We start from the raw sequence: 24,029 nt of genomic DNA on the forward strand, positions 1-24,029 counted from the left end.
AGTTGAATCGCCAGCCATCGATTTGGATTTCTCAAATCGATGGCTGGCGCCAACTAAACAGACTTTTGGGGATATAAAGAAGGATTTTATCTAACAAAATGACACTACATGTTATAGCTGGGACCCTTTGGATGACAAATCAGAGGAAGATTTTCAAAAAGTATGTGAAGATTTTCAAAAAGTAAGTGAATATTTAATCGCTATTTGGGAATGTATGAAACCTGTGCCGCTTGAAAAATATTTTGATGTGGGGCGTCGTCCTTAAACAATCGCATGGCATGTTTTCGCTGTAATAGCTACTGTAAATCAGACAATGCATTTCGATGAAGAAGGTTGTAATCTTTAAGCCGATTTAAGACACTTATACAGTGGAAGAACAAGTATTTGACACAGTGCCGATTTGACAGGTTTTCCTACTTACAAAGCATGTAGAGGTCTGTAATTTCTATCATAGGTACACTTCAACTGTGAGAGATGGAATCTAAAACAATTCATTTGCATTTTATTGCATGACATAAGTATTTGATCACCTACCAACCAGAAAGAATTCCGGCTGTCACAGACCTGTTAGTTTTTCTTTAAGAAGCCCTCCTGTTCTCCACTCATTACCTGTATTAACTGCACTTGTTTGAACTCGTTACCTGTATAAAAGACACCTGTCCACCCACTCAATCAAAAAGCCTCCAACCTCTCCAAAATGGCCAAGAGCAGAGAACTGTGTAAGGACATCAGGGTCAAATTGTAAACCTGCACAAGGCTGGGATGGGCTACAGGACAATAGGCAAGCAGCTTGGTGAGAAGGCAACAACTGTTGGCGCAATTATTAGAAAATGGAAGAAGTTCAAGATGACGGTCAATCACCTCGGTCTGAGGCTCCATGCAAGATCTCACCTCGTGGGGCATCAATTATTATGAGGAAGTTGAGGGATCAGCCCAGAACTACACTGCAGGACCTGGTCAATGACCTGAAGAGAGCTGGGACCACAGTCTCAAAGAAAGCCATTAGTAACACACTATGCCGTCATGGATTAAAGTCCTGCAGCGCACGCAAGGTCCCCCTGCTCAAGCCAGCGCATGTACAGGACTGTCTGAAGTTTGGCAATGACCATCTGGATGACCCAGAGGAGGAATGGGAGATGGTCATGTGGTCTGATGAGACAAAAATAGAGCTTTTTGGTCTAAACTCCACTAGCCGTGTTTGGAGGAAGAAGAAGGATGAGTACAACCCCAATAACACCATCCCAACTGTGAAGCATGGAGGTGGAAACATCATTCTTTGGGGATGCTTTTCTGCAAAGGGGACAGGACGACTGCGCCGTATTGAGGGGAGGATGGATGGGGACATGTATTGCGAGATCTTGGCCAAAAATCTCCTTCCCTCAGTAAGAGCATTGAAGATGGGTCGTGGCTGGGTCTTCCAGCATGACAACGACCCGAAACACACAGCCAGGGCAACTAGGAGTGTCTCCGTAAGAAGCATCTCAAGGTCCTGGAGTGGCCTAGCCAGTCTCCAGACCTGAACCCAATAGAACATCTTTGGAGGGAGCTGAAAGTCCGTATTGCCCAGCGACAGCCCCAAAACATGAAGGATCTGGAGGTCTGTATGTGGGAGTGGGCCAAAATCCCTGCTGCGGTATGTGCAAACCTGTTCAAGACCTACAGGAAACATATGATCTCTGTAATTGCAAACAAAAGTTCTGCTTTTCTGATGTATCAAATACTTATGTCATGCAATAAAATGCCAATTAATTACTTAAATATCATCATACAATGTGATTTTCTGGATTTTTGTTTTAGATCCCGTCTCTCACAGTTGAAGTGTACCTATGATAAAAAATTACAGACATCTACGTGCTTTGTAAGTAGGAAAACCTGCAAAATCGGCAGTGTATAAAATACTTGTTCTCCCCACAGTATATTCCTACATTTTTAAAATCCATAATATTGATTAGAATTTATTTGAATTACGAGCCCTCAAGTTCCACCGGAAGTTGTCCTGCTCGCGGGACACCGATCCTTATTAATAAAACCTAAGGAATTTTAACTATAAAATAACGAACCTTTGAGATTGAGAAAGGTTAGTTATTATAGAACCATTCTCCAAAAAGGTTATTTAAAGAACTAGAAAAAGGATTGTAACCATAGCGGTACCCTTTTTTGGTGCTGTATAGAACCTTTTTTTTAATGGTTCTTTATAGAACCTTAGGAAAGCATTCTTTATAGCACCATACAGTATTTAGTTTTTGAAAAATTATTTCTTACATTGTTAGCCCAGAAAACCTTAAGTTTTAATACATACAGCCGGGAAGAACTATTGGATATCAGAGCGACATCATCTTACCAGCACTACGACTAGGAATACGACTTTCCCGAAGTGGATCCTTTGTCCACACCACCCAGGGCATTTGAACTGATTCCACACCACCCAACACACCACCCAACACTTCTGAGTATATTACTCGCTAATGTCCAGTCCATAGATAACAAGGTTAATGAAATCAGGGCAAGGGTTGTTTCCAGAGACACATCAGGGATTGTCACATACTATGTTTCATAGAAACATGGCTCTCTTGGGATATGCTGTCAGAGTCGGTACAGCCACCTGGAATCTTAGTGCGTCGCGCCGACAGGAATAAACATCTCTCTGGGAAGAAGAAGGGAGGGGGTGTATGTTTCATGATTAACGACTCATGGTGTAATTGTAACAACATATAGTAACTCAAGTCCTTTTGTTCATCTGACCTAGGATTCCTCACAATCAAATACTGACCATATTATCTCCCAAGATAATTCTCTATACGAGCTGTATAAGGCCATAACCAAAAAATAAAACGGTCATCCAGAAGTGGTGCTCCTAGTGGCTGGGACATTTATGCAGATCATTTCCCTCTCTCATGATGCCATCTATTTTGTGAAGTGCACCAAATACTTAGTATTTGGTTTCCTCCAGCATCTTCACAAGGTCCTTTGATGTTGTTCTGGGATTGATTTGCACTTTCGCACCAAAGTACGTTCATCTCTAGGAGACAGAATGTGTCTCCTTCCTGAGCGGTATGATGGCTGCGTGGTCCCATGGTGTTTATACTTGCATACTATTGTTTGTACAGATGAACGTGGTACCTTCTGGCGTTTGGAAATTGCTCCCAATGATGAACCAGACTTGTGGCGGTCTACAATTTATTTTCTGAGGTCTTGGTTGATTTCTTTAGATTTTCCGATGATGTCAAGCAAAGAGACACTGAGTTTGAAGGTAGGCCTTGAAATACATCCACAGGTTCACCTCCAATTGACTCAAATTATGTAAATTAGCTTATCAGAAGCTTTTTAAGCCATGACACCATTTTCTGGAATTTTCCAAGCTGTTTAAAGCACAGTCAACTTAGTGTATGTAAACTTTTGACCCACTGGAATTGTGATACAGTGAATGATAAGTGAAATAATCTGTCTGTAAACAATTGTTGGAAAAATGACTTGTGTCATGCACAAAGTAGATGTCCTAACCGACTTGCCAAAACTATAGTTTGTTAACAAGAATTGTGTGGAGTGGTTGAAAACAAGTTTTAGAGACTCCAACCAACCTTATGTAAACTTCCGACTTAAATTAAATTACCTTGACTAATCTGTTCCCCGGCACATTGTCTTGGTACCGGTACCCACTATAGACAGCCTCGTTATTGTTATTTTATTGTTACCTTTTTTTAAACTTTAGCTTATTTGTAAATATTTTCTTAACTCTATTTTCTTAAAACTGCTTTGTTGGTTAAGGGTTTGTAAAGTAAGCATTTCACAGTAATATTCTATTCAGCACAAGTGACAAATAAAATGATATTTTATTTTATTTGCTCATTCATCCTCTCACCTCTCCCCTGTAATTATTCCCCAGGTCGTTGCTGTAAATGAGAATGTGTTCTCAGTCTGGTAAAAACAGGGTTAAATATAATTAAATATAAGGCTGCCAGTCATACTCAGGGCCCTGTGAACTGGGCCACCCACACATATTCTGTAGGGTGGCTCAGATGCAGCCCTAAAGAGATTTAGAGGCCGTATTTTTTAAAGGAGGGTTGAGATTCACTCTGCTTGCATGTTGTTGTTTTTTACAGAAATATCAGAAACAGAGGTGGCAGGTTAAGAGGAATCAAAGTGTGAGAGGTGGCATCAGGTATGGGATCCCAGTCTCATGCGGGGAATTTAACATGTGCGTAAAGCCGGGAGTGTTATTAACCACTACCATGGCTTATAGGCAGTCCTAAAATATCGGAGGCATACTGCATCATGTACATAGGACGCACATGTACAAAGGAGCTCAGCTACATTAGACAGCTACATTACCCACAGATATCAAATACTGATCACAGCACAGAAGTTCTCTTTCAATCTCTCCCCTTCTCCCGTGTGATGCAACCTTAACTATTTGACTGGAGAAGAGGAGGGAGGGCTATCCACTCCGGGGTAGTTGGAGGGATTGGGAGGAGGAGGAGGAGAGTGACTGCTGCTGTGTGCCTGTCTACACAGCCCCCCTCCCTCTCTCACTCTGTCAGCAATCCCCTCCTCTCTTTCTCCCTCTCATCTCCCTTGCGCTCTCTCTGTCTGTCTGGTGTGTTAGCAGTATGGAGCCCAACAGTCCTAAGAAGATCCAGTTTGCTGTGCCTCCCTTTCAGAGCCAGTTGGACCCTCAGGCAGCTGAACATGTGAGTTCATCCCACTGCACCATTGGCTTGTGGGGGGTGGGTGTGTGGCGGGTAATGTACATGGGTGACAGGGATATTTGATCATTTGGACTTCACTAGAGAGTAGATGGCTAGTTGGGTTTGTTGCTAATTGACAAGCTGGGGACGTATCAAGTGTCTCAGCGCAACAGCGCTGATTTAGGATCAGTTTAACCATTTACATCACAAAAAATAACATTACATGGACAGGGGGAGCTGATCCTAGATCAGCACTCCTGCTCTGAAACACTTGATACATAATTGCCCTAGTCTTTATGAAATGGTTTTGGTTTTATTCATGGTCATCTTTATAGCTGATTTCAATATTTGTGTGTTGAACTATATAACAAATATTCTAAAGATGATTCACGAACATCATGCTTGAAGTTGATTGCATTTAACACAGTCAGCATTGGATGAACAATATCATGTTACTTTAATGGTTGAAGCAAGACCTTCTTCATGCCCCTAAATCCATTACTACAACCAATATCAGCCTGATGCAACTCTTTTGGCTAGTAATGGCTGGAACACACAGAATTAGAGGATTAGATGCAGTTGAGGATTAGATGTTTCTGTGCATTATACTGTAGGGTGGTTACCCCTAGACTATGATCGTGGGTCAGTTTTTGATTTCCCCCACTAATGGTTATAGTTGGGATTGGGAAAGGGGAAGCTGATCGTAAATCTTTACCTAGGGGAAACTTCACCCCAGAGCTGTATCATAGGCTATATCTCACCCCTTCCTCCCCCATCACAGATTCGTAGGAGAAGACCCACCCCTGCGACGCTGGTCATCTACCAAGAGCCATCTGGGGCAGGTAAGACAGGGGAAACTCTATCCCATCAGTGTGTGTGTGTGTGTGTGTGTGTGTGTGTGTGTGTATGTGTGTGTGTGTGTGTGTGTGTGTGTGTGTGTGTGTGTGTGTGTGTGTGTGTGTGTGTGTGTGTGTGTGTGTGTGTGTGTGCGCGCGCATCTCTCTTTGTGTGTACTGCAAAACTAAGGTTTACAATGGAGTGGCATACACCACACATCTTCTTCTTAATTGCCTAGTTAAATAAGGTTAAATACACGTATTCACTCTCACACTAGAGACTATATACTTTATCTGCCTTACTTTTATCAGCATAACATTTACTGTGACTTTATAGAAGTCAGGAAATTCACTTATGCTCGCTCATATAGTATTGAGAGCTAATTAATTCTTCTGCTATCTTGATCAGGACTCTCTTGAAAAATGTATTTTTATCTTAATGAGACAAAGATGAATAAATAAATGTCAAATAAAAGGAGTCAGCTGATAGTTTGTACAGGATATCCAGCTGAATGTTAGTCATAATAATGTAAGAACCTTTCAGCACTGGCCCAAATACAAAGGCGTCTGTATATAGCGTAGCACAGAGCAGTACACAGTTTACATATACTGTACATATACAGTGTGCGTATACATACTATACATATTATACAGTATAACAATAAGATTGTTTAGGCAGTGATTGGGTTGACTCCTACTGGAAGGGCCACATCTGCAGAAACATACATTGTCAAACATACTGTGTCATCCAGTAAAATGACAAACATCCCATTGGGCATACACTAGTTGAATCAATGTTGTTTCCATGTCATTTAACCAATGTGGAATAGACTTTGAATTGTCATCTGTGTCTAGTGGGATTTATCTCATGAAAATATATTATATAAAATTAACATCTTAAGTAGTGTTTTAACAGGGGTAGTAAAAAAATGTCTCCCCAAAAAGTAAACTATCCCTTTAAAGGCCACTAAAAAGAGGCAAGAAGCAGGAGCCAAGTAATATTTCTCTATTGTCTTTTGACATTGGACTATGTTGTGCTGATTATCATGTGGTTGTGCACTTCTTAGCGGGACAACTTCCGGTGAAACTGGAGGGCGCACAATTCAAATAAATAATCATTAAAATAATGGATATTAAACATTTAGGTATATACAAGTGCCTTATATCGGTTCAATGGTTAAATTATTGTTAATCTAACTGCATTGTCCGATGTACAATAGGCTTTACAGCAAAAGCATGCCATACAATTGTTTGAGGACGGCGCCCCACATCAAACTATTTTTCCACTGGCACAGGTTTCATATATTAACAAATAGCGATTAAATATTCACATACTTTTTGAAAATCTTCCTTTGATTTTTCATCTAAAGGGTCCCAGCCTAAATGTGTAGTGTCATTTTGTTAGATAAAATCCTTCTTTATATCCCAAAAAGTCATTTTAGTTGGAGCCATCAATTTGAGTAATCCCCTTGTTCAACTTGCAGAGAAAGGAATCCAAGAAGCTACCGCTAGACTTTGTTAAAACAAGTCAAAATACGTTTCTATATAATCCTCAGATACCCTAAAATGTAATTAAACTATAATATTTAATAAGGAAAGAAGTATGTTCAATAGAAAAACATCAGCAGGTGCGTGTTCTCCTCGTTGCCCATACACAAATTTCCAAGTCTGTGTCCCTGTATCAAAACTCATTATTCTTCCTCATTTTGGAAGAAACGAGCCTGAAACATTGAACGAAGACTACTGACACCCAGTGGAAGCCATAGCAATTGCATACTGGGAGCTAGATAAAAAAAATCCCCGTATGTATCATTGGAAGATTATGGGCTCTCAAAAAAATATTGATTTCTTTGGTATTTCTCCTACCATGTCTATTGTGTTATAGTCTCCTACATTATTTTAACATTTCTACAAACTTCAGAGTGTTGTCTTTCCAATGGTATCACATATATTCATATCCTGGCTTCAGGGCCTGAGCAACAGGCAGTTTGATTTGGGAACCTCAGTCAGGCGGAAATGGAGAAAAATAGACCCTAGAATAAGTTAATAATCCCAAAGGGACAGGCAAATAGACAGGTCAAGGCAGGCAGGGGTCAATAGTCCAGAGAAGTGGGGGAGAGGTACAGGACGGCAGACAGGCTCAGGGTCAGGTCAGGCAGAGGTCGGTAATACATAGGTAGGGCAAAGGAACAGGACGGCAGGCAGGCTCAAGGCAGTGTGGTCAGGCAAGCGGGCTCAGAGACAGGACAGGCAAGGGTCAAAACCAGGAGGGCGAGTAAAAGAGGGACTGGGGAAAAGCAGGGGCTGAGACAAACCGCTGGTAGGCTTGAACAAACAAGACGAACTGGCAACAGACAGACAGAAAACATAGGTATAAATACACAGGGGATAATGGGGAAGATGGGCGACACCTGGAGGGGGGTGGAGACAATCACAAAAACAGGTGAAACAGATCAGGATGTGACAGTTGTAGTCTAGAATCTGTATCAGTGTACAGTATATTCTTTGTCCAGAGGTTCCAGTTCCATTCTTTAGTGTCTTTGCTTGTAGGCTGTGTATTAAATCAAATTAAATGTACAGGTATTTGTCATCTGCACCGAATACAATAGGTGTAGACATTACATTGAAATGCTAACTTAAAAGTCCTTAACCAACAATACAGTTTTAAGAAAAATAGCAAAAAAAAATAAGAAATTAAAGCAACAAATAATTAATGAGCAGCAGTAAAATAACAATAGTGAGGCTATATACAGACGGTACTGGTACAGAGTCAATGTGCATGGGCACCGGTTAGTCGAGGTAATTGAGGTAATATGTACATGTAGATAGAGTTATTAAAGTGACAATGCATAGATAATATAGAGAGTTGCAGCAGTGTAAAAGAGGTGGCATAGTCTGGGTAATCATTTGATTAGATGTTCAGGAGTCATCTGGATTGGGGTTAGAAGCTGTTTAGAACCTTATTTGATGAACCTTACTTGACGCTCCGGTACCGCTTGCCGTGCGGTAGCAGAGAGAAATGTCTAGGACTAGGGTGGCTGGTGTTTTTTTAACCATTTTTAGGGCCTTCCTCTGACACCGCCTGGTATAGAGGTCCTGGATGGCAGGAAACTTGGCCCCAGTGATGTACTGGGCCGTATGCACTACCCTCTGTAGTGCCTTGCAGTCGGAGGCCGAGCTGTTGCCATACCAGGCAGTGATGCAACCAGTCAGGATGCTCTCGATGGTGCAGTTGTAAAACCTTTTGAGGATATCAGGTCCTCAGACCCATGCCAAATCTTTTCAGTCTCCTGAGGGGGAATAGGCTTTGTCGTGCCCTCTTCACGACTGTCTTGGTGTGTTCGGACCATTCTAGTTTGTTGTTGATGTCGACACCAAGGAACTTGAAGCTCTCAACCTGCTCCACTACAACCCCGTCAATGACAATGGGGGCGTGTTCAGTCATCCTTTCCTAGTCCACAATCATCTCCTTTGTCTTGATTATGTTGAGGGAGAGGTTGTTGTCCTGGCACCACACGGCCAGGTCTCTGACCTCCTCCCTATAGACTGTCTCGTCGTTGTTGGTGATCAGGCCTACCACTGTTGTGTCATCGGCAAACTTAATGATGGTGTTTGAGTCGTGCCTGGCCTTGTAGTCATGAGTGAACAGGGAGTACCCCTGAGGGGCCCCGGCGTTGAGAATCAGCGTGGCGGATGTGTTGTTACCGACACTTACCACCTGGGTGCGGCCCGTCAGGAAGTCCAGGATCTAGTTGCAGAGGGAGGTTTTTATTCCCAGGGTCCTTAGCTTAGTGAAGAGCTTTTAGGGCACTATGGTGTTGAACGCTGAGCTGTAGTCAATGAATAGCATTCTCACATAGGTGTTCCCTTGTCCAGGTGTGAAAGGGCCGTGTGGAGTCATCTTTGGATCTGTTGGGGCGGTATGCAAATTGGAGTGGGTATAGGGTTTCTGGGATAATGGTGTTGATGTGAGCCATAACCAGCCTTCCAAAGCACTTCATGGCTACAGACGTGAGTGCTACGGGTCGGTAGTCATTTAGACAGGGTACCTTAGTGTTCTGGGGCACAGGGACTATGGTGGTCTGCTTGAAACATGTTGGTATTACAGACTTATACAGGGAGAGGTTGAAAATGTCAGTGAAGAGACTTGCCAGTTGGGCAGCGCATGCTCGGAGTACACGTCCTGGTAATCCGTCTCGCCCTGCGGCCTTGTGAATGTTGACCTGTTTAAAGGTCTTAAACACATCGGCTGCAGAGAGCGTGATCACACAGTCATCCAGAACAGCCAATGCTCTCATGCATGTTTCAGTGTTACTTGCCTTGAAACGAGCAGGGAAGTAATTTAGCTCATCTGGTAGGCTCGTGTCACTGGGCAGCTCTCGGCTGTGCTTTCCTTTGTAGTCTATAATATTTTGCAAGCCCTGCCACATCCAACAAATGTCGGAGTCGGTGTAGTACGATTCGATCTTAGTCCTGTATTGATGCTTTGTTTGATTGTTCGTCGGAGGGCATAACAGGATTTCTTATAAGCTTCTTGGTTAGATTCCCGCTCCTTGAAAGAGGCAGGTCTACCGTTCAGCTCAATATGAATGTTGTCTGTAATCCATGACATCTGGTTGTCTGTAATCCATGACTTCCATGACTTCCAGTGATTGATGTGGTGTACTCCTCAGTGCCATCGGAAGAATCCGGGAACATATTCCAGTCTGTGCGAACAAAACTGTCCTGTAGCTTAGCATCTGCTTCATCTGACCACTTTTTTATTGACCGAGTCACTTGTGCTTCCCTGCTTTCATTTTTATTATGAAAGCAGAAATCAGGAGGATAGAATTATGGTCAGATTTGCCAAATGGAGGGCGAGGGAGAGTTTTGTATGCGTCTCTGTGTGTGGAGTAAAGGTGTTCGTTGAGTTTTTTCCCCCTCTGGTGGTCTGTATGTAGGTGGTCTGTAGGTTTCCTTCCAGTGTTGGCCATTGTTTAGTTTTGTCCCACACTTGTCTGTAATCTCTGTATAGGTTGCCAGTGGCATTACTCCTCTCACCATTTAGGGAGGCCATTACTCCTAGTAGCCATCTGAATGGTCACTTTTATCAACTTTCTCCTGGAGCAACATTAGGACTTGCCAATGCACAGGCTGTGCAATTGTAAAGGTGCTTTGGAATGGTTTAACTGTTGAACCTTGAATCTGAACCTTGAATCAGCGCATGCTCGGAGTACACGTCCTGGTAATCCGTCTTGCCCTGTGCCCTTGTGAATGTTGACCTGTTTAAAGGTCTTAATCACATCGGCTGCGGAGAGCGTGATCACACAGTCATCCAGAACAGCTGATACTCTTATGACCCCCCCCCCTCCAACAGAGATCAAATGGACAAAACTCATAGAAAGTTGGTGGTAGGGGGACACTCCGAAACATAGAGTGTTTTGGTTTTGTAAGTCTGGTGGCTAAGCCTTACTTTTTAAAACATATTTTTTTATTTTTTTATTGAGTATCCAAAACATACAATATAATTGCAGTGAAGCCGCTCAACAACTACATCATACCAGTCATCCAACAGACTCCCATTCAGAGCGATACGCAGAAGCATCCATGGTCAATGCCTTGCTCAAGGGTACGTTGACAGATCTCCCACCAGGCCAAAAAACGTGAACCCGAACCCAGCAAGATCCCCCCACAGTTCCCCAATAGCTATCCCTCAACCATTCGAGACCCCTCCCATACCCCCCCCCCCCCCTCCAAGAAGAAAAATGTGGAAAAAAATACAATTCATTCCATTCCCCACTCCCAAGAACACCCCAATGCACCACAAACCAAGACAATGAACTAAAGAGAAAAAATTAAAAGACAGAAGAAAACAGCAAACAATGCAAAAATATATATACATAATAATACATTTAAAACAAAGGATATCAAGGACAACTAAAATCATAACAACAATGCCAACTGTATATGTTTGTGTGCGTGTCTGGCACTATTACATGTATGTGTATGTTCTTGTATGCGTTTATTTGAATGAGAGTGTGTGTATATGCATGTGTACAAACACCTGCGCTGCACCAGCCTCAGGCAAAGCAGCATTAGTTTTAAAAACACTGCCCCTCAGTGTCATTCAAACCATACCATTTTATTATGCTTTATTTTAAATTTGTTTTTTAAAACTTTTATCTGACCATCATTTGATCTCCCGCACAGCAACTACACTCCCACTTGTCTCCAATTCCACATCCCAACCCTCAGCTTCCCTCAGCCCATCCCATCTATCTCTGCTGGCCACCCACGTCGGGTTTCTACGCAACACATATCTTTGAACTATGCTGTTTAACGTACAATTTCAATCTATATAACTGAATAGAATCCACAGATTGTGAGTTGAAGATAAATACTGTTACTAAGAGTATTAGCATATTAGTAATTGACTGACCCGGTCTCTCCAGATCTCCTAACAGTACTATTTCTAGGGTCAATTTTAGATCAATGCTATGCATTTTCAGCCAATCTTCAACCTGAGGACAAGACAAAACCAATGGAAAATGAAAAATGGATCAATGATGGCTAGAAGACCGGTGACATCGACCGCCGAGCACCGCCCGAACAAGGAGAGGCAACGACTTCGGGCAGAAGTCCTGACAGGTGGCACGAATTCTATTTAATAATTTTAGCTGAAAAGCGCAAAGTCTTGAAATTTGCGTTGTTTTATATATCAACACATACACCCTGCACCATGGAATCGGTACATCAAAAATATTTTCCCATGTAACGGTTCTCCTCGTCATCTAAGGAAGAGTAGTCAAGATCGGACCAATGTGCAGCGTGGTATGTGTCCATGTTAATATTTAATAAATCAACTGAACACGGAATAACAAAACAACAAAGAGAGTGAACGAAACAGTCCTGAAAGGTGCAAACACACAAAACAGAAAACAACTACCCACAAATCAAGTGGGAAAAACAGGCTACCTAAGTTTGGTTCTCAATCAGAGACAATGATTGACAGCTGCCTCTGATTGAGAACCATACCAGGCCAAACACATAGAAAACCAAAACTAGAACAACACATAGAATGCCCACCCCAACTCATGCCCTGACCAACCTAAACAAGAAACATAACAAAGGAATTAAGGTCAAGACGTGACAATCCCCCCTCCCCCCCAAAGGTGCGGACTCCGGCCGCAAAACCTAAACCCATAGGGGAGGGTCTGGGTGGGCATCTGTCCACAGTGGCGGTTCTGGCACGGGACGTGGGCCCCACTCGGCCATAGTCTTGGCCCCCTTACATGCAGCCTTAGGAGCGGCGACCCTCACCGCCGACCTCGGACTGGGGACCTTTGCAGCGGGCCCCAAATAGAAGGGCAACTCTGGCAGCGCCGGAGTGAAGGGCGAGAGGCTCTGGCAGCGCCGGACAGGCGGGAGGCTCTGGCAGCGCCGGACAGGCGGGAGGCTCTGGCAGCGCCGGACAGGCGGGAGGTTCTGGCAGCGCCGGACAGGCGGGAGGCTCTGGCAGCACCGAACTGGTGGGAGACTCTGGAGGGAGGAGACGGAGAGACAGCCTGGTCCTTGGAGGAGGCACAGGATAGACAAGTCCGTGGAGGCGCACTGGAGGTCTCGAACTAAGGGTCTGCACAACTCGTCCTGGCTGAATGGTGATTTTACCCCGGCACGTGTGGGGCGCGGGCACAGGACGCACTGGGCTGTGCAGACGCACTGGAGACACAGTGCGCAGGGCTGGCGCAGGATATCCTGGCCCGAGGAGATGCACTTGAGGTCTGGAGAGCAGGGTTGGCACCATCCGTCCTGGCTGGATCCTCATCCTAGCCCGGCAGATGCGGGGAGCTGGGATGTTGCGCATCGGGCTAAGAACGCGTACTGGAGACACCGTGCGCTCCACCACATAACATGGTGCCTTGCCAGTATGATGCCCGACATGGTAAGCACGTCTTGGAGAGCTGTAGTGCCGAGCTGGCACAGGACGTGCAGGGCTAGGGAGGCGGACAGGAGGCCTGGTGCGTGGGGCTGGCACAGTCTTCACCAGACGGCTAGCACGCACCTCAGGACGAGTATGGAGAGCTGACTCAGGTGACATCAAATCCCAGACACGCTCCGTCGGGCGGATGTCGTGCCTCATGCACCAACACAGCAACTCCCTCATTACTCTCTCCTCCAATCTCCCCATTAACTCCTTCACTGTCTCTGCTTCGCTCCCTTCGCTCACCTCCAATTCCGCCCTGACCGGCTCTGGTTCCATCCTTGGCTCCTTACGGTAAGCACGGGGAGTTGGCTCAGGTCTGACTCCTGACTCTGCCACACTCCCCGTGTTCCCCCCCCAATACATTTTTGGGGCTGCTTCTCGGGCTTCCTTGACAGCCGTGCCAAGCCCTCGTAGTGTCTCCGCTCAGCCTTAGCTGCCTCCAGTTCCTCCTGTGGACTGCGATACTCCCCAGCCTGTGCCCAGGGTCCCTTACCGTCCAGTATCTCCTCCCATGTCCATTTCTCCAGATAGCTCTGCTGCTCCTGGTTACCACGCTGCTTGGTCCTTTTGTGGTGGGTAGTTCTGTAATGATTGTCCTCCTCCTCTTCTTACGAAGAGTAGTAGGAAGGATCGGAGGACCAATGAGCAGCATGGTATGTGTCCATGTTAATATTTAATAAATCAACGGAACACTGAATAACAAAACAACAAAGAGAGTGAACGAAACAGTCCTGTAAGGTGCAAACACACAAAATAGAAAACAATTACCCACAAATCAAGTGGGAAAAACAGGCTACAGCTGCCTCTGATTGAGAACCATACCAGGCCATACACATAGAAAACCAAAACTAGAACAACACATAGAATGCCCATTCCAACACACACCCTGACCAACCTAAACAAGAAACATAACAAAGGAACTAAGGTCAGGACGTGACATCCCAACTATTGTGCAATCTGTATGGCACTATTGTGCAATCTGTATGTCAACATCCTGGTCCTCAAATGAAACTGGTATACTTTCCTATTTATTCCATTTTTATTCCTCTGCCAAGTTTGATCCTTTATATTGGGCAGACAGACCAGTTCCCTACCTCCTCCCGCTGCAACCTGCCTCCTCCATTTTTGGGGTAATGCTATATTCAATTGGTTGGACTCTTGGATTGAGCAGACCTTCCCGTACAGTTCTGATTACCCCATGAAAGACATAACTCTACCATTCCAATTTACAAATATAATTTAAGAACAAAATACCCTTTTCAAACATCTTTCACATAAATAGGTATTTTATCAACCAGCACATTTGAGATCAGCCATAATTTGTTGTAATATTTGTTATATCTTTTCAAGGGGATGAAATTGAAATTGTAGCCAGCTCTGCAATGCTTGTTAGAAAAAGAGAGATATTTTTACAATGTATCGAAAATGAGACATGGCAATCTGCACAAAGGCAAACAGGCAATTTCTTAAACAATGGATGAGCTTTTCTTAGTAATCTACTTGAGAACCATTTAGGGTTCAAATAAAACTTTTGAATAAGTGAAGCTTTTAGAGAAAGGTTTAGTGTTTTTATATTTAATAATCTCAACCCACACAATTCATATTCATTATATAGATAGGTACATTTTATTTTATCTTGTTTAGCGTTCCAGATTAAGATAAATATTTTTTTGCTCATATGATTTGAAAATAAGTCATCAGGAGTAGGCAGCGCCATAAGTAAGTGAGTAAACTGAGATATGACTAAGGAGTTAATCAGGGCAATTTTTCCATAAATAGACAGGCAATTACCTCTCCATGGTTGCAGGATCTTGTCTATTTTTACAGGAATTCTATTGAAATTCATTGTGGAGAGCATATTTGTTTATTTTGTGATATGAAAACCAATTATGTATACTTCACCATAATATTGTACACTTATCATAATTAGGTTTTAGTCCAGAGAGTACAGGAAAATTATCTAGATCTTCAATGAGACATTGCTGGTATCTAGCTTGCGGACTTAATATAAAACTTGAGTCATCGGTATACATGTGTACAACCTTTGTATTTAAGCCTTGGATTTCTAATCCTCTAATGTTATTGGATCTGATTTAAATAGCTAGAATTTCGATGGCCATAATGAATAGATATCGCGACAGCGGATACTCTTCTTTAACTCCTCTTGACAGTTCAAAACTCTCTGAGAAGTAGCCGTTTTTGAATATTTTACACCTGAGGTTGCTATACATTATTTTTACCCATTTTATAATAGAATTACAGAAATTGAAAAATTTATGAAAGTTCCAATCGCAATATGAAGTCAAGAGAAGAAAATGCCTCGAAGGAGGAGAGATGACTAGAAACTAATCAGTTGACCGTTATTTGTGTGGATTAATTATCAGAGTAGAGGACCTTGTGCATTTCAGGTAAAATAACAACTTAATGTTTATATCCCAGGACAAATTAGCTAGCAACAGCAAGGTGCCAGCAGCATACCACCCTGCATACCACTGCTGGGTTGCTTCTGAAGCTAAGCAGGGTTGGTCCTGGTCAGTCCCTGGATGAGAGACCAGATGCTGCTGGAAGTGGTGTTGGAGGGCCAATATGAGGCACTCTTTCCTCTGGTCGAAAAAATATCCCAATGCCCCAGGACAGTGATTGAAGACACTGCCCTGTGTAGGCTGCTGTCTTTCGGATGGGACGTTAAACGGGTGTCCTGACTCTCTGAGGTCATTAAAGATCCCATGGCACTTATTGTAAGTGTAACCCCGGTGTCCTGGCTAAACTCCCAATCTGGCCCTCAAACCATCACGGTCACCTAATAATCCCCAGTTTTACAATTGGCTCATTCATCCCCCTCCTCTCCCCTGTAACTATTCCCCAGGTCGTTGCTGTAAATGAGAATGTGTTCTCAGTCAACTTACCCTGTAAAATGAATGATAAATAAAAAAATAAAAAATAGGACAAATTATATTCGACAACAGCCAGTGAAAATGCAGGGCGCCAAATTCAAAACAACAGAAACAATCCCATAACTAAAACTCCTCCAAAATTCAAGTATTATCCATCATTTTAAAGATAAACTTCTTTTAAATCCAACTACAATGTCTGATTTCTAAAGGGCTTTACTTCGAAAGCACACCATGCGATTATGTTAGGTCAGCACCTAGTCACAGAAAACCATACAGCCATTTTTCCAGCCAAAGAGAGGAGTCACAAAAAGCAGAAATAGAGATACAATTAATCACTAACCTTTGATGATCTTCATCAGATGGCACTCAGGACTTCATGTTACACAATACATGTATGTTCATATTTATATTTATATCCAAAACTCTCAGTTTACATTGACGCGTTATGGTCAGAAATCCATTGTCTCAAACAAACATCTGGTGAAAGTGCAGAGAGCCACATCAAATTACAGAAATACTCATCATAAACATTGATAAACGATACAAGTGTTAAACATACAAAAAATATATAAACTTCTCCTTAATGCAACCGCTGTGTCAGATTTCAAAAAGGCTTTACGGAGAAAGCACACTTTGCAATTATGTTAGGTCTGCACCTAGCCACAGAAACACATACAGCCATTTTCCAGCCAAGGAGAGTGTCACAAAAGTCAGAAATAGCATTCAAATTAATCACTTACCTTTGATCTTCATCTGGTGGCACTCCCAGATTTCCATGTTAGAAAATAAAAGTTTGTTTTGTTCGATAATATCCCTCTTTATGACCAAATACCTCATTTTTGTTCGCACGTTTTGTCCAGTAATCCAAATGCTTAAGGCGCGTGCACCAAGTCCAGATGAAAAGTTTTAAAAAGTACAATAAGAGTTAGTAAAAACATGCCAAACGATGTTTAAAATCAATCCTCCGGTTGTTTGTGTCATAAATAGTCAATCATATTTCAACCGGATAAAAGCTTCGTCAATAGGAAAGGAGAAACAAGAAAGGCGCGTTCCCGATCAGGCGCATGGCTGATGAATGGAAATTTCCACTGGCCACTAATTGAAAGTGCTGTATCTCCCTCATTTTTCAGAGTAAAAGCCTGAAACAATGCCTAGAGACCGGCCACATGTAGAGGAAGCAATATATACCATGAACTGGGTCCTAAGTCTTTGTATGGTGGATAGGCTTTCAATGGAAAAACAGCCATTCAAAATAATAGTACTTCCTGGTTGGATTTTCCTCAGGTTTTCGCCTGCCATATCAGTTCTGTTTTACTCACAGACATTATGTTAACAGTTTTGAAAACTTTAGAGTGTTTTTATCCAAATCTACTAATTATATGCATATCCTATCTTCTGGGCCTGAGTAGCAGGCAGTTTAATTTGAGCACGCTTTTCATCCAACATCCTAAATGCTGCCCCCTACCCTAGTGAAGTTAATGCGAGTTTGTTTTGATATGGCATGCAAGTTATTAAGGCACATTAATCAGAGTTTGTTTTGATATTTTAAACTGCGTGTCGTGATCGCGTTTGGTGTGGGGGGACAAAATACATTTATGCACGATGGCCCACGCACGCAGCCGGTTTGGGTTCCGTGTAACAATGGAGCTTTTAATATATCAAAAAAGGCTTGATATACCTGTATGCCATCAAGCCCTGGGGTTTTTCCAGATTGAAAGGATTTAATAGCCTGAACAAGTTATTCCTCTGTAATTTGGCCTTCGCACTGATCTTTCTGTACATTTGCTAATTTTAAATGTTTTATATTGGAAAGAATTCCTTACCGTAATCTTCATTCAGTGGGAGAGGATGAGATGGAAAAGAGAACAACTGCTAAAATTATTAGCTTAGACATCTTCAGTAACAAGTTTCTGCAAATTATTTTTGTTAGCGTTCCTGTATTGGAGAATTTTGTGCATTATTCCAAAAATATTCCATTCAGTTTGCTTTATTTTTGTAATTTATTACATTAGATTGTTCTTGAATAAGTTACTCAAGTTCTTTTTGTTTTTACTAACTTATTTTGTATCTGTGGTATCGTTTTTATTGCTATCTACCTGTACTATTTGTTCATGGATATCCCTTGTTAGTCTTGTCTTTTTACCAGAAACTATTGATGAATATTGAATTTAATGACCCCTGAAGGTACATTTAAAGGTATCCCAAACAATTAGGGGATTTGCTGAACCTATATTATACTGGAAAAAATTGGTTGTAAATAATATTGTCTTAGTTAAAAATAAGTTGTCCTCCAGTAAACTTTGAATAAATGTCCAATATTCCCGTCCACTTGGAAAATCTATAAGTGTTATGTGAATGCCAATTAGATGATGATCCGATCACATTCTGTCTTCTATTAAAACTTTTTTTACCTTTTAATGCAAGAGACAAAGACACAAGAAAGTGGTCAAGACGTCTATCTTGATTAAGTCTTCTCCATGTATATCTCACTAGGTCAGGGTTTTTTAGTTTCCAAATATCCACTATTTTTAAAGTGTCCATAATATTTGTGATTTCCTTAAGGGCACGGTGATGATAGTTTGTAGAGTGAATACCTTTACGGTCCGTTGAGGTAACGCTGTGTTATAGTATAGTAATGATCATTTGTTGCCTGTAAGTTCAATAAATTGGAATAAATGTTTTCGAAGAAGCATGGATCATCCTGATTTTGACCATATAGATTAATGAGCCAAATCTCTTTTTCGTCCACTTTAATATTCAAAAGGATCCATCTTCCTTGAGAATTATTCCCAACTATTTGCACATTCAGATCGAAATTTTGTTAATTAATATCATCACACCTTTTGAGTTCCTTTGTCCATGACATAAAATTATTTCACTACCCCCATCCTTTTTCCATGCAACTTCATCTAAGGATGTGGAGTGAGTTTCCTGTAAACTGTATATGTTATATTCCTTTTCTTTTAGCCATGTAAATACTGATATTATGTTTTGTAATCTGCTAAACAGTTACAATTATAACTGGCTATACTTATTTCACCCCTTAACATAACTAGATACTATACTCAGTCTAAATTGTCCATACTTAGTGTTTGTAAAGTTACTTCCATCAGAGGTATTATGACGGTCAAAACTAGAGCTTTCAAATGTCTGATATTTAGAATTCAAGAAATAGGTTCTAGCAATAATTGTTTTATTCCCTTGCCTGTTTGCCTGTGAGCCAATGCCACAGATGTTAGCAAATTGAAACAAGATATTATGTGTTTAGTAAATCTGAGTAGGTTGATGTGTATGATATTGGATGTGTGAGTGTGTGTACGATGTCTGTATAAGAGTAAGACTATAATGTGTGATGTCCAAATAAATAATAACTATGCCAATTTGCATGGTTGAGTGTCTGTGTGTAACATGTAGTGGGTATAGCCTTAAAACTTTATCGGGATTGATGTCCTTTCCATGGGATGGTTGAACTAACATATGCTAATGCGATTAGCATGAGGCTGTAAGTAACAAGACAATTTCCCAGTACATAGACATATCTGATTTTGGCTATTGTTTGATTTTGGCTATTGTTTGAGGAGAGTGCACAATTTTTAACATGAAAAGTTATTAACAAAGAAATTAGGCACATTTGGGCAGTCTTGATTAAAAAATTTGACCAGAAATGCAATGGTTAGTTGGATCAGTCAAAAACTTTGCACATACACTGGTGCCATCTAGTGGCCAACATCTAAATTGCACCTGGGCTAGAATAATACATTTTGGGCTTTCTCTAGCATTTAGCTGGCTAGTCAGTTCAAACAATGACCATATCATATTATCTTCACTTTAGCTCATTTGTCTTCATTATTAAAGGAAAATAAACTCACATCAAGATCATTATTTTAAAGTTAATGGCGAGCCAATTACAGAAATTATCTTATGGTTGTGAGTCTGACAAAATAAAAACATGGCATTCTACCAGATAATTTTAGAACGTGGACACTTTCTCATTGGCCCAATGTTATATCCTAATTTCACTTTGGTGCAGATAATGTTCTTCACATTATCGTCTCTGGTAAACACATATTATAACAAATAATATCAAAGTGTATTTGTCACATGCACAAGATACAGAAGGTGTAGTGAAATCTTCACTTGCAAAGACAAGTATTTTGTTTAGGCATGTAGCTAGCTAGGTAGCTAAACAATGAACCATAATCCCAACTCATAACGTTACTACTTTGCATGAATCTGCAGGTAGCTAACCAACCAGGTTCAATGTTAGTTAGTTAGCTAAGATTAGGTTATAACTAGCAATGCAAATGGCGCTGAGATACAAATAATATTACAATACATATCATACAAGTAAAGTTAGCTAGTTAGATAACAGTACGCTTTAACTTGAAATGAAAATGACTTTCTGACAAAATTAGAAATGTATAATATTTGAAAATGTAGCTGTATACATGGATGAACGCTTCTCTCTCTCTGTCACAGATGCCTGGTTGCCCTTAGTTTGAAGATGTAATCCGGAGGCAGGTGTTTTAGGCAACAGCCTTTTGCATGTTCTCTTTTCGACTCCGTCTGCATATTTGCAATCAAACGCCAGAATTATCTCCATCTCCTTAGCTATCATACTTTAATTCCACCGGCATTCCACTGATTTCAAAACTCAGTGCTCCAGAAAGTGGGGAACAACACTTTTGCAATTCTAATACATGATTAATTTAAAAAAAGACATGTTAGAAAGGATTACCTACACATACTGAACACCTCATGTTATTGACAGAAGCGTGCTACATGGCAGACCAATCTGAACTCATCTCTCGGCATTGATCCATTAAATCAAATCAAATGTTTATTTGTAACGTGCGCCGAATACAACACCTTACTGTGAAAAAGGTTTCATTATCTCAGTCAATCATGGCTAGTGGGAAGGTTCCTGTCTTTTCCCGTGGCTAAACCAACTAGGCTCGTAATTTAAAAATGTTACTCGTATTTACAGATGGCATGCAAGTTATTAAGGCACATGAAAGTTCACATGTTCCAGAATTAATTTCTGGCACATTTTCCTAGTTCTGTTTCTGTTACTTAGTTTATTTTTCCTGAACTGGTTCCAACCTCTGGTTAGGACCCCTGTCTTTTTTATTTTACCATTTAACTGGGCAAGTCAGTTAAGAACAAATTCTTATTTTCAATGACGGCCTAGGAACAGCAGGTTAGCTGCCTGTTCAGGGGCAGAATGACAGATTTGTACCTTGTCAGCTCGGGGGTTTGAACTTGCAACCTTCCAGTTACTAGCCCAACGCTCTAACCACTAGGCTACCATGCCGCTTATCTTATCCAAAGCTGTTTTCAAATAGAGGTAGCTCTTTGTCAGGTTGCTGATTCTCTCCTGCCAGATGACATGTCACTGTTAACTCCAGAAATACCAGGGTGGATTCTTAACCGTCATGTGTTTCCTGGACTTACAGTAGTAGACCTGTATCCCTTTCGAGATGGTAAAGATCATTGTGCCGCAACTAGCAAACGAACATGAATTTGTTTATATGATTTCATAGCCTTTTCAATCTTGCATGAATTTATTCCATTTCATTTTGGTGCTGCTGTTGAGTCACCGGCTTCATTAATTTGTGCATTGACAACGTCGTCCCTACAGTGACTGTACGTACATACTCCAACCAGAAGCCATGGATTCCAGCCCACTGCAAACAGACGTCAATTCAATGTCTATTCCAAGTTGGTTTAACATAATTTAGTTGAAATGAAGTGGACACAACGTTTATTCAACCAGTGGAGGACGCCAAAAAGCATTCCTCATGAAGCTTGTTGGGAGAATGCCAAGAGTGTGCAAAGCTGTCATCAAGGCAAAGGGTGGCTACTTTGAAGAATCTCCTTTGTATTTTAGTTTTGATGTCTTCACTATTATTATACAATGTAATACAAATCAAGAAAAACCCTTGAATGAGTAGGTGTGTCCAAACTTTTTACTGGTACTGTATATACTGTACATCACATCCGGAAGGTATTCAGACCCCTTGACATTTCCACATTTAGTTACGTTACACCCTTATTCTAAAATTGATTAAATCGTTTTTCCCCCTCACAATACCCCATAATGACAAAGCAAAAACAGGTTTTTAGAAATGTTTGCAAATGTATTAAAACAAAAAAAACTGAAATATCACACTTACGTAAGTATTCAGTCCCTTTACTCAGTACTTTTTTTTTTAAATTAAGGGGTGGATCAGCTTAATATTGCGAAAAGAATATTGGTTCCATCAATGTAATTGTCTGCATCATTTCCAATTTTTTGGGTAAATATATATATCCATACACACATGCATACATATACACATATATACATACACATACCTATATAGAAATACATACTTTTTTAAAGAATATACCTTTACTATTATTCCCCCTCAAACCCTACCACCGATCCCCCAAATGGACTAAACTAAACACAATAAACACGGCTTTTACATTCAATTTATACATCTTATACACATTTTACATACACAGTCTATTTTACAATAGTTATTTTTTGTTTGTTTTTAGTCCATCCTCTATTTCTGATGTCCATCCAGTTTGATTTCTATTTGGAACTGTGCTATTTCACAAAAGTTCTGAACATATATACATGTTATATATGTCCCCAGTCCATCTGACCGTGCTGCTGCTCCAGTTTCAACTGTTCTGCCTTATTATTATACGACCATGCTGGTCATTTATGAACATTTGAACATCTTGGCCATGTTCTGTTATAATCTCCACCCGGCACAGCCAGAAGAGGACTGGCCACCCCACATCGCCTGGTTCCTCTCTAGGTTTCTTCCTAGGTATTGGCCTTTCTAGGGAGTTTTTCCTAGCCACCGTGCTTCTACACCTGCATTGCTTGCTGTTTGGGGTTTTAGGCTGGGTTTCTGTACAGCACTTTGAGATATCAGCTGATGTACGAAGGGCTATATAAATCAATTTGATTTGATTTGAATAGATTTTACAGACCCCGTATGTTTTCCATGTTTTATCTTGCTATTAGTCCCACCCTTCAGCTCCATTCAACCTATCTCTCAACATCATCCATTTTGGATTTCTATTTGCCATATATTTTTCAACTGTGCTGTGATGCTTCACAAACGAATTGAACCTTTCTATTCTCATAGCTTCTTCAGATTGTAAATTATCTGCAGAGCTGGGAAGATTGTATCCCCCATATATATAATATTCTATTAGTTGCAAGAATTTTGTATAGTAGAAGTTTTGCATCCGGCGCTGTATTGCGTATCAATTAATAAACCATGTGCCATGGAATGGGTACATCGAAAATCTCTTCCCAACTATTTTGCAATTTATATGGCACAGCTCTCAGTTTTTTGGTCCTTAAATGAAATTGGTATATGTTTTTATTTATCACACTTTTCTTTAACCATTTATGTTCTTTAATACAGGGCCGACATACAAGTTCCTTACTTTTTCCCTTTCTACTTGCCTCTTCCATTTTTGTGGTAATGCTGCAATTAGTTGGTTGTCATTTTGGGTAGAGCAGACATTTCCATATGTCTGTGTTAGCTGCATGTGTGACATAACTCCACCAGTCCTATTTATGATATCTTTCACAAAAGTTATAACGTATTTTTTAAATGTATTTGAAAAAAACGTTTTT

The 24,029-nt window shown here is 41.1% G+C and overlaps 1 protein-coding gene across 1 annotated transcript in view; it reads left to right on the top strand.

Annotated features, from left to right (window-relative positions):
• The first annotated feature begins 4,575 nt into the window (after nt 1-4,575).
• The window catches only part of LOC109890124 (protein phosphatase 1 regulatory subunit 1C-like), a 31,745-nt gene continuing 12,291 nt past the window's right edge, over nt 4,576-24,029 (top strand). Inside the window, exons 1-2 of the mRNA XM_020482077.2 lie at nt 4,576-4,688; nt 5,467-5,527. Of these exons, the coding sequence (XP_020337666.1) occupies nt 4,608-4,688; nt 5,467-5,527 (142 nt within the window). The 5' untranslated portion in view covers nt 4,576-4,607. The remainder of the gene's footprint in view (nt 4,689-5,466; nt 5,528-24,029) is intronic.

The sequence above is a fragment of the Oncorhynchus kisutch genome, linkage group LG5 (genome assembly GCF_002021735.2).
Source record: "Oncorhynchus kisutch isolate 150728-3 linkage group LG5, Okis_V2, whole genome shotgun sequence".
NCBI lineage: Eukaryota > Metazoa > Chordata > Actinopteri > Salmoniformes > Salmonidae > Oncorhynchus > Oncorhynchus kisutch.